Raw genomic sequence first — 12,082 nt, forward strand, 5'->3', positions numbered from 1 at the left:
GGGAAAGTAGAGTACTGGGCGGTGTTTCTGATTTGTTAGTACAGAATATGACATGTGAAAATAAACTCTTGCTCTTCCTGCAAGTGTAGATATTTTGGTTAAAAATACTTTTCCCTTTCAAAACTCTGTCAATGGTTCTCAAGAATAAGCATTAGTACTTGGTCCGCTTTTCTGTCTTTTTAACAGGGTGTTCGAGGTTGGGACAGTGGTCCGGCCGCTTCGCAAACAGCAGCGGAAGTTCAAAGCGCACAACCACGAAAACCTCGCTGCTGCAGAGCTTGGGTCACAAGGAATGGTAAGGCGGAAAGGTGCCCTGGAGGCGACCGCTAGCGGGAAGCTGACAGGCGACAGCTAGGAGGAGCCTGTGGGCCCGCGCTGCGAGCACCGACGTGCCAGCGCCGCTGCTCGCGGCCCTCGGGGAACCCGGCGCCACGCGGGCGACCCCTCGGCCCACCTGGGTCAGCGGAGACCCAGCGAAGAGTAAACTCCACTGTCGGGGTGCGGGACGCGCGGCGCTGCAGGATTCTGCGCGACTGTGCGTGGCCGCCTCGCCCTGCGCGCCCCGCGGAGAGAGGCGCTGAGCGACAGCCCCCGCGTCCGTGGGCGGGGCGCGCGTGGTTCCCTGCCGGCGCCCCGCGGTGATAAAGAGCGCGGCTTGGCAGAGCGGAGCGGCGACGCTGCACGGAGCGGCGGCAACTGCCACGGTGTAGGAGGCGGCCCCGGGTGTCTCGGGTGAGCGCAGCCCGCCGGGCGTGGATGGACGGGCGGGGACGGAAAGGCCACCGGGGGGGGAGTTGGGGGGGGCGCGGGCCGAGAGGCGCAGGGGACGGGTCTCGAGGGTGGGTGAGAAGGTGCCCGCCTGAAGGAAAAGGGGAAGGCAGATAACCTGGGAATCGGAGCCACAAGAAGTGTGTAGGCGACACCCTCGGACTGAAGCAAGTGTCCTGACAGACTGGGCAAAGAGGCCTCTGGATTCCTTCCAGATCCTTTTGTCCAAATGACCAGGATCAGCGATTGAGCGGTTGACTGTATTCCTTTGTTTTGGGTTGTTTTTGTTCTGTTTCTCCATTTCTGTTTCTCCCTTTCCAAGTATTTCTCTGTCAAGTTATTCTCCTTACCCAGAGGGGCATCCTCTTCCTCCCCTAGATGTGTGTGTGTGTGTGTGTGTGTGTGTGTGTGTATTTTGCAACTTTGCCCTTTTCAGAGAATTTGAGACAACTTGAATTATTCACGGTAAACGTTCTCGTCTGTGGACAGAGGCTTAAGATTTCAACAGTAATACCCCCCTCTCCAGTGTTTTCAGTAATAATATTCTAAATTCACATTAAACCTTAGGCTGAAAAACAATCTAACCGTTTGCTTTTGATACAAGCTATAAAGAAAGCATAACATGACCAAGTTTATTTAAAACTCAAAATGACGTGATACCGCTGCTTCTCCATTTTACAGCTGCTGTGATCTTTACCCTATCTCTTCCTGTAAGAGTTTCATAGTTCACAAAGTCACCAAGTTTTGCTCATTTATTTAGTGTGTTGTTCTGGGCAAAGATAAACTTTTCTTTTTTTAAGCTGTTCTTGTCCCCAGATGGCTTACAGTCTAAAAGAGGAGACCAAACCACCCTGCTCATAATTCTGATGTAAAGAATATGAAGTTATTTTCATCTTGGGGAATCAGGGGATATTTTCTAGCTTTTTAAAAGTTGGCTAGACTAATGGGGCTGAAGTAGAACAATGGCATTCTGGGTTGGAGAACCAGGGAAGAAAGGCAAGCAGGCCAGACAGGACAGGATAGGTAGGAACAGGAGACAGCGGGCCTAGGGCACTTTCAGGTATGAATTGGTCTTTACAGAGACCCAGACCAGAGAGCTTGGTGTTTATCCCACAGAAGCCAGGGTGGGAATTTACTGGCAAAGGCCAGGTTAGATTTGTCTGCGCTACTGGAAGGTTAATCTGGCAGCCTGTGTAGATTGAAAGAAAATAAGAGTGTGGGGGAGTGGTTCCCAACTCTCATCACCCTCCCCCATGCTTTGAAAGTTTTAACTAATCAAACTACACTTAAGTGACAACTTGATTTCTTTCAAGCAAAGGCACATATGTAAAATTAATTACCCATCTCAGCTTCTGACCATCATAAGGATATCAGTGTAATTGCCCTAAGAATGAAGTAAATGTAGCTAAAAGCCCAGGATCCTGCAAGTGTAGTGTGAACAGCCTGTTAGGGAGACTTTACGTGCTCAATCCAGCTCTTGGGGCTCGTATCACTTGAACCTTCTTGAGCCCCTATGGGCCCCTTGGACCTGGGTTGTGCCCATTGGTGATAGATAAGAGGTAACAAAGGGTGAGTTATGAGAGGGGCAGTAAGAGGAGAGGGAAGGAATGCAGGAAGATAACAGAATTGAAATGACTTATTCCCTGAATAGGCAAGAGTCGCTAGGGTTGGGGAAGGGGTACCAGCTGAGCTGAAGTGACAGCAGAGGATGCTGGTAAGGGAGTAATGAGAGGCCTTGCTCATGTCCTGTAGCCATCAGACAAGACTTCATGGAGGGGGCTGAATTTGTACTTACTTACTGTGTGTCTGGCACTGTCGTTAATTACTTTATAAGAATTAATTCATTTAATTCTCTCAACAACCCTAAGAAGGACGATTGCTATTAACCCCCTTTACGGAAGGAGAAATTGAAGTATAGAGGGGTTAAATAACAGTCACAGTGGGTTTTTAAATGTGCCAGTGACCTCAAAACCATAATATACCTACAAACAACACTATATTTGCTCTAAGCCAACCATCTTTTGTAGAATTTTCACCAAATACTATCTGATTATATTTTATATTCTTTTTCAATTGTTAGACTTTGCATTTGTGGCTTCAGATTTTTATATCTTAACAGCTCAAAAAATAGTAACATTTTCTATAATTAGTAAGTGACAAGAGCTGGGAATTCAACAGGCAGTCTGCTTATAGAGCCCAGGCTGTTAACCAGGGAGCTCTGTTGCCTCTCGTTACCTGCTGTGGACAACTTCTTGGCTTTTTTATACTGATTATGGACAAATACACTAACAGATGGTAAGGGATCCTTTTGCCCCAAATGAGTTAGGTCTGGCTGACTCTCTCAGCAGGGATCTCCCCATCTGTGGAAGTCATCATCCAGCTACAATCTGAACACTTCATTCAATCAATCAAAAAGTCATCAGTTTGTAATTGGACACAGGGTATCTGCAGAGCACTCCATGAGTGAAAAGCAAAGGCAAATGAAATGTATTCCCTGTCATGGAGAGCTTGGTCTAGTGGGAGAGAGGTGCAGAAATAATTGTGATAGCCCTGGCTGGTTGGCTCAGCGGTAGAGCGTCGGCCTAGCGTGTGGAGGACCCGGGTTCGATTCCCGGCCAGGGCACACAAGAGAAGCGCCCATTTGCTTCTCCACCCCTCCGCCGCGCTTTCCCTCTCTGTCTCTCTCTTCCCCTCCCGCAGCCAAGGCTCCATTGGAGCAAGGATGGCTCGGGCGCTGGGGATGGCTCTGTGGCCTCTGCCCCAGGCGCTAGAGTGGCTCTGGTCGCAACATGGCGACGCCCAGGATGGGCAGAGCATCGCCCCCTGGTGGGCAGAGCGTCGCCCGCCCGTGGTGGGCGTGCCGGGTGGATCCCGGTCAGGCGCATGCGGGAGTCTGTCTGACTGTCTTCCCTGTTTCCAGCTTCAGAAAAATGGAAAGAAAAAAAAAAATAATAATAATTGTGATATAGTTCATGTGGTTTACAAGAACTAGGAAGACAGGACAGACTGGTCAAAATTAGAATCTGAAAGGATAGTTAGGTAAGTCTGAAGATAGCTATGTAGATCCCACGGAAGCCTTAAAACTGTCTAAGTGCTGGTTTTAGGTGAAATGCTTGCTTAATAAAAAGAAGATATAAGAAAAGATATGAATGTCCCTTTTCTCCTGACCATATTTGAATTTAAGCAATGCTAATAATTCTTCATATATTTGAGCTCCCTGAGTGTGGACCATGTTCTTTCTCTGGTCTGTTGTTTTTTAACCCCTGTTCTTGAGGTTTGACATTGCCTCAGTCAGCTAGATAAAATCGGAAGCTTTTCCGATGGTATGTTGCCAAAGCACTGCTCTTTTGACTTCAAAAAATAGTTTCCTCTTCTTTTGAGTTAAGCCCCAAAACTCTGCATTCTTACATGCTCTCTGCGTTTGCGCCCTTGTAAGCATTTTTCTTAGTTTTGAACAGTGAATGGACTTTGCCCGGGAGTTTTATCATTAATAGACATTCCTTAAAGAAGAGAGGAATTATGTTGTATGTTTTCCAGACTTTTTTTCAGCAGCTCCATGGCCTCCCCGAAGAAGAAACTTCACGGTCTGGTTGCTGCAACCATCACGCCGATGACTGAGCATGGGTAACTACCATTGGGGACCTAAAAGGGATCTGTTCTTACTCCACCAAAATGGAAAGATGTTCTCTATGTAGCACTCACTTAAACTGCACTTCTCTGGTACTGTTGCCAGCTGGCAGCTTCCGTCAGTCATCTGCCGGCACTGTCTCTGAGCCCAAGTCAGAGACGAGGTCTCTATATCTCACACAGTGAAGAAAGAGAGAAGATAAGATGCAGCAGCTTACCTTTCGCCCTGGGTCTGTAGCATCACAGTGCAAATTCTCCTTGGATCTTATCACAGACTTTACTTTCCCAAAGAAGGCCAGTGGAGTTGGATAAGACTTTCAGGTTCGCAGGACTTTATTGCAAGCCCTGGCTTGGCCCCTCTAGATCCCGTCTCTAGGCACCTGCATGATTCCACCCCAGGCTGTTCATAGAAGAGATGAGAGTGGGGAAGGGAGCTTTAAGAGAGACCCCTTAGGTGTGTTTACAGTCTCTAGACGTGTTTACCATTGCCTTTCAACATCTAAATGTTGGGGAGCTTGCAGGAGTGGGAGGTAACAACAGATGATTGCTGAGAAATCATTGGCCAAGCAAGTATTTTGACTTCCAAATTAATAATATAGCAGTTCTTTTGCTTAGACTATCAGATAATGGTCATGTGCCATACGTGTCTATGCGTGACATATCACTCCTCCCTGGATGTTGCCACTTAGAAAAAGGAGATTCATCCACCTCCTGGATTTAAATGTTTTTGACTTTTGAGTAGATTGCCACAACTGTCAGAATTGTAGATTCTTTAAGCTTCTTCTTTCTTCCTCCATAAAATATGATGATCATACAGCATAGAGTGATGAGCATTAAGTGAGATTATCCTTAGAATAGTTTTTAGCACAGGATCAGTATACACTTAGGTCAGTAAGCTTGAACTATAATAGTTTTGTGGCATAAGACAGAAGTAAAAGGAAGATGAGGTATTTAAGATATCTTTAAATGAGGCTTTTACTTACTTTTGGTCTTCTGTCACTGAATTTGTAGACATTAACCCTACTCCCTTAAAGTAGGAGAAATTTCTTATAACTTTTACTGTTCTCATTCAGAGTTGGTCATGTTACAGTTTTCCTTTAGATCACTGGAGTTCAAGACTTCCAACTTCTAAGATTCATGAAAAAATCACATTTTTGTTAAGTCTCAATAAAACTTGCTGAGATGGCATTTAGATTACCCAATGGTTGGCAGCAATTTTTTTTTCTGTTGCTTCTCCCTTTCCACAAATTCTAAGGAAGTCTGAAGTCAGCTCTTTCTCAACGCGTCAGCCACTTGTTAGACAGATAAAGCAGAGGCCATGTGATTGCACGAGCAGGCAGAATTCACTTCCTGTTATGAAGTAAGGTCCTGTTTGCAAACTCAGAACACTGCATCTGCATGATGCTACTTCAATCTTTTCAATAAGACCCCTCTTAGCCTTGAAGTGGCTTCTTAAAACAGTCATGTTTGTGCATCTGGGACCCACTGAGAGTGTCAGTATGTTCTTCCTCCCTATTCTGCTGTTTTCCTGGGACACTAGGCCCCATGTATAGGAGAGTACTAACATGGCTTTGATCTGTTGGTTCCTTCTCCATTTCCCAAAGACCTCCGGCTCTCCTTCCTGCATTTTACCATTTCCTCTTTTTTCATCAAATCAAAGCAAAATAAGGAAACATTTTTTATAAGGGGCTTGTAAGAATTAAATTAGTACATTCAAAAAGTATATAGTGCCTGACCAGGAGGTGGTGCAGTGGATAGAGCGTCGGACTGGGATGCGGAAGACCTAGGTTTGAGACCCCGAGGTCACCTGCTTGAGCACAAGCTCATCTGGGTTGAGCAAAAAAAGTTCACCAGGGCCTGACCTGTGGTGGCGCAGTGGATAAAGCGTCGACCTGGAAATGCTGAGGTCACTGGTTCGAAACCCTGGGCTTGCCTGGTCAAGGCACATATGGGAGTTGATGCTTCCAGCTCCTCCCCCCTTCTCTCTGTCTCTCTCTCCTCTCTCTCTCCTCTCTAAAAATGAATAAATAAAAAAAATTAAAAAAAAAAAGTTCACCAGCTTGGACCTAAGGTCCCTGAGCAAGGGGTCACTCGGTCTGCTGAAGGCCCATGGTCAAGGCACATATGAGAAAGCAGTCAATGAACAACTAAGGTGTCGCAACGAGAAACTGATGATTGATGCTTCTCATCTCTCTCCGTTCCTGTCTGTCTGTCCCTATCTATCCCTCTGACACTCTCTCTGTCCCTGTAAAAAAAAAAAAAAAGAAAAGTATATAGCACATAGTAGGCACCTAAGCTATGTTAATTCTCTTTTCTCCCACCACCTACTCTTTCTAAACAAAGAAATTTTGGAGCACCTACAAGGAGCAGGTGGCCATTAGCTTACTTGCCCACAAGGAAATCTGCACTTTAGACATGTTTCCAAGAGATAGGACAAAAAGAAAGGTCATGTGAAATCTCACACCTGGACATTCTTCCTGGTGGCCTGCCATTGTGGGAGTTCTCCTACTTGGCTTATTCTGGCTACCATGGCTTCCATGACTTGGAATGGCTGAACAGCTGTTCCCTTGCATTCTTTTTTCTTCGTAATTCTAAGGAATGCTCATTAAAATATCAACTCTCAATATCAGCTGATGTGCTTGAGTGGAGAAATTGGCAGAAAGAACCTGTTAAATAGATTGTTTGGGTTCTTGACCCCCATCTTTGCCACCAGCGGGTTGTCTGATGTTGGGGAAGTCCTGTCACTTTTTAAGTTCCCTTTCATATTCTAGGAAGAGAGGAAGTTCTAGCGCATTATCTCTGTGCCCATTTGAATTCTGGGAGTCTGCAATCCTCTGGCGTGATGTCATCAGGGATATCGTAGTTATCCCCATTAAGTAAGAATGGATAAAATAACTGCGACTCCAGCTTATCCTCCACACTGGAGCTCAGGGAGCTTCCTTGTAAACAGATGTAATCATGTCACCGTCCCCTTTAAGAATCTCCATGGAGTCTAAGCCTTACAATTTATTTTACGATTCATGGACCATTTGGTCTAACATTACATAGGAACTTGCAGGAAATTCAGAATTTCAGGCCCTACTACATCCCAGTGAATTGGGACCTGCATTATAACAGTGATTCTAGTTGCTTCTTTAGCACATTGAGGTCTGAGATGAACTGGTTGAAAGGTGAAAGCCTTGACCTTCTGGGATGACATAGGAAGTCCTATGTGATCTTCCCATTCTGCTTCATTTCCATTTCCCCAAGCACCTCATACCCTTCCTTCCTCCGTCCCTTTCCACACCGTCTCGTCTGCCTGTTTCTATCCTTGCCTTTCTCTGCTACACTTGAATACTTCTTTTCATTTATCAAAACCATCGTTTGGTGATTCTTTCCCCTTTTCCCTAAAAAGAGTTTGAGGATCCTTCCCCTGTGATCCCACAACACCCTGTGCATACTTTTCACATGACATCAGAATTATTTGTTTATTATAAGCATTGCAGTAACTGTTTGTTACATGCCTGTCTCTCCAGAAGGTTTCGAGTGGCTTAACCTTATTCAATAGGTATTTCTCAAGTATCAGGCAACACACAAGGACTGAGCAGGTGTCTTAGTTATCTTTGCATCTACAGTGTGTGGTAAATTTTGTTATTGAGTGAACATACTACAGGGACAAGGAATGCTGATGGTCAAGAAAAAGGAGGAAAGGAAACTAACACTGATTGGCTAAACACTGTGTCATTCACCACGCTGGGCATTTTAATGTACGTGTTCCAGTTGAATCTTCACAGCGACTCTGTGACAGAGCTATTATCCCTATTTTTGCAATGAATGAAACCAAGATCTTAAAGATCTTGCCCCCCCCACCCTCTGCCACATAGCTGGAAAGAAAAATCTTTCTCTACCCAGCCCAACCCCTGACTAATTCTACACTAGAGTACAAGACGTTTGCTTTTCTTAGTTGTTTCAAGAAGTCACTTTTTCCTTTGGTCAGGCACAGTCATTAGAACAGAAAGTCCATTTCAGACTGGCCACGATGTTAAGAAAAAGGTTGTGTTTTTCTCTCGAATGCCCTTGAGTTCACCGTGGGAATCTTCATCACATTCTCTAGTGAAACAAAATCCCTTACCCCAGTCAGAAAGGGCCTGGCCACCCAGCCGGCCGGCCGGGGTTGTAGAAAATACTGTCTTTTTAACTGTGCCTGGGAGACCACGTGACCCAGGTGCCCTTAGCACACTCTCATGAGGTGGGGCAGTCGTTAGCCCTGTGTGCTCTCTACCGAAGGAGCTTCTATGTAACCAGGTAGTTATTCTGCCAAAAGCACGCATGGCTTCCATCTGATCTCAGATGCTGCAAGATATAGGTGAAAGGCAAAATAAAATTGGAAAGTCTGATTTTCTGATATGCATGTCAGATCATGCCCATATGAAAAGAGCCCGTCCTGTTGATTCCGTATTCTCAAAGTGCAAGTCTTCCACTGTGAATCGTGTACCAAGAGAGGAAATAAATAATAAGTGGGATTTTTCTCTGAAAAACACTTCAGGAAAATCCTATTATCCTTAGACCATAAGAGAAGAAATATAGTCTACATGTGGTTTCACAGTTTACCCACTCAGGGCCTTGATTTGTGGTTAAAAATAATTGATTAAAGGTCCCTCCTCTTAGAGAGTTTGGAGGTAAACTACATGTCTGAGAATAGAGCCTTAGCTAAATAAATTGTATCCATTTATACAGTGAAATGTTGTGTAGCCAGTATAGTAACTGAATATCTAAAAATGTAGGAACATAGTCACTTTGGAATGTTGTGGAAAAGTATTACAATAATGTACATTATACTATATTTATTTAAGGAAATACTATTTTGTGTATTTGTGAATAGAAAAATATCAAACTAATAAGAATAATCATCTCCAGGGAGATCCCGAGTGGGTTTTTTTTTCTTTTCCTTTCTTACTGTGTGTACTTTCTAGAATAAATTGTATAGCTTCTGTAATATGGAAAAAAGTTAAATACTTTTATTTCAAATATAATTATGGACCCACGGGAACTGAAATGAAGATACTGTATTGAATTGGAGCTAAGAATAAGAGTGACTGCAGTAAGCATGGGGTTTGGTTCTGGGCCAGTGTCCCCTGAGGTGGCCAGTGGTTAGATGTGTTCAGGGGGCTCTAGGAGGCGGAGAAGGTGCAGTAAAAAGCCAGTCTGGCTTTTTCAAGTGACCTGACTGGTGCCACCTCTCACTTCCTTGAGCACCAAGTCCAGATCAGCCATTGAGGAGAATAATAATTAATTTTCCTTGTTTTGTTCCCTCCAGTCACTTCCTGGTAACTGACATAGTGCCTGCGGGAATGAACTTGAACACATACACGGGGTGGTAGAGTGGGTGGGAAAACAGGGCAGGGAGCCAGGTCCCCAGAGAGAATTATCATCCTGACACCACCCCAGCCCTGCTCTTTGGGTGCCTTTGTGACAAATGTGCTAACAGCTCTGTGTGATTTCACTCAGCTCACCTGTGACTGGGGCCACTGAGCATCTCTGCCAAGGGCCGAGGACTCGCACCTGTGGTCAGGCAGGGATCTGACATCCCTGAGGTGACCTGAGGCTTCTGAGACTCCGTAGGGGACAGCCACTGTGCTTCCCAGCCAGTTGGTGCTATGCGTAAATGTAGGCCTGGCCTTGTTAGATCTTCCTACTTTTCAAATAAAATCTTTTTATTTTACCATGAAAAGAAATTTTAACATCAGGAAAGTCAACAAAGACATTTGGGGGCCATTCCTTTTTAACCTCTGACCTCTCTAAGGGTATTAGGAGTTCCAAAAGGCCTTAAGTCTAAGGACATTGTGGGTGACTCTGCCTGCCACTGCCCCAGAAATTCCATTAGTGTCACTCCTGTAGCCTTAGAAGCATTTTATAAGAAGCAGCAAACCTCCTTGGAGGGATAGATAATCTATCGCCCATTGGCAACCCAAACCTGAATAAAATTGCTGTAGCTTGTCAATCATGAAGGCTTAAAGGAGTGGGGAAGGAGGTGGGGAACAAGTGTAGATGCAGATACTGTCCACTGAAGCCATAAAATAGCGTGGAGTTCACTGAGGGAAGAGAACTTGCCTAGATCTGCCTGACAGAGCAGTCAGCTCCCTAGAAAGGGCAGGGGGGGGGGGGCTGCACCACACAGGACCAGCAAACAGCCGCTTTCAAAAATGTGGGAGGGAAGGGGGATCATAAGGTTTCATCCTGTTTATTATTCCAGGTCCACCTCCTCCCTGAAGTCTCTTTCCTGGACTCCTTATTTTGAATAGTGTCTCTTCTGACCTCTACACACATAATTTTTAGCTCATAGCCTTCACCATGTTTTCCTCCATATTTTAGTTCTTTATATACGTTACCTCCTTCACTCAGTTCATGCAGCAGTGAAACTTGAAATCATTGTGCGAGTGTGAGGACAAGCAGCTTTTAGGTCAGAGCACGGGTATTTCATTATCATTGTAAGTCCCCACATCACAGTTCCTGTACCCAACTTTTGCTGAGCATCTATGCTGAGCCTGGTGCAGACTAGGAATTGCAACATATAAAAGGCACAGTCAATGCCTTCTGGAAGTTCTCCCTGAAGCCTAGAGGCTGGACATGAATAATGAATGTTCATAATGAAAGAGTTGTTAACTTGGCTGAGGGTCGTTGAGGAATAACAACAGCAGTCATGATTGAGCATTTAATTGGAGCCAGAAACAGTACTGAGCACTTGCCCCGGCCTGGCCAGTCAAGGCCCCCTTGGGGGGGCGGGGTTGGATCTCTGCTGAGTTTAGGAGTCTGATTGAGGAATACACACATGCACCCTAACAGACTGAGTAGGGCAGTTCCTCTGTAAGGATTTCAGAAAATGTAAACAATCTCTCCAGATCCCTTTCCCAAATGAGAAAGCCTTAGATCAGGGGTCCCCAAACTACGGCCAGCGGGCCACATGCGGCCCCCTGAGGCCATTTATCCGGTCCCCGCCGCACTTCTGGAAGGGGCACCTCTTTCATTGGTGGTCAGTGAGAGGAGTATAGTTCCCATTGAAATACTGGTCAGTTTGTTGATTTAAATTTACTTGTTCTTTATTTTAAATATTGTATTTGCTCCCGTTTTGTTTTTTTACTTTAAAATAAGATATGTGCAGTGTGCATAGGAATTTGTTCATAGTTTTTTTTTATAGTCCGGCCCTCCAATGGTCTGAGGGACAGTGAACTGGCCCCCTGTGTAAAAAGTTTGGGGACCCCTGCCTTAGATTAAACCAAGAAGTACACCATGCCTACCAGGCGTGGGCCATCCAGAGCTCTGCAGGCTTCTTGGTGAAAAAGACGGGGCCTCTGTCAGTGTCTTTGAGGACGTGGGTGGGGCTGGAGAGGTGTTAACGCTTCAGTGAAAGTGTCTGGAAGCCGGAAGCCAGGAGCCACCTTTGAATCTGTAACTCCAGCACAGGCTCTTGCTCAGTGGGGTTCTTCCCAGTTTTGCTCTGACTCAGAAGTCTCCTGGCCCGCTGAAGCTGTTGGTTGGTTGTTTGCATGAGTAGATGGACGCCCTTGGTCAAAGCCAAGGTTAGCATCACACAAACAAAGCCCCTGCTGATTGTCCTTGTGCCTCAGAGCTTATCCCATGTGGGAGCGAGCTGATGGAAGCAGCAAGGTGCTGATGTATGGTGAAGATGGGGTTCCAAGTGGGCAGAACT

At 45.4% G+C, this 12,082-nt stretch overlaps 1 protein-coding gene across 1 annotated transcript in view; it reads left to right on the forward strand.

Annotated features, from left to right (window-relative positions):
* Positions 1-294: 294 nt before the first annotated feature.
* Positions 295-12,082, forward strand: part of NPL (N-acetylneuraminate pyruvate lyase) — a 34,519-nt gene continuing 22,731 nt past the window's right edge. Inside the window, exons 1-2 of the mRNA XM_066261304.1 lie at positions 295-732; positions 4,306-4,392. Of these exons, the coding sequence (XP_066117401.1) occupies positions 4,325-4,392 (68 nt within the window). The 5' untranslated portion in view covers positions 295-732; positions 4,306-4,324. The remainder of the gene's footprint in view (positions 733-4,305; positions 4,393-12,082) is intronic.

The sequence above is a fragment of the Saccopteryx bilineata genome, chromosome 2, assembly GCF_036850765.1.
Source record: "Saccopteryx bilineata isolate mSacBil1 chromosome 2, mSacBil1_pri_phased_curated, whole genome shotgun sequence".
In the NCBI taxonomy this organism is placed as follows: Eukaryota; Metazoa; Chordata; class Mammalia; order Chiroptera; family Emballonuridae; genus Saccopteryx; species Saccopteryx bilineata.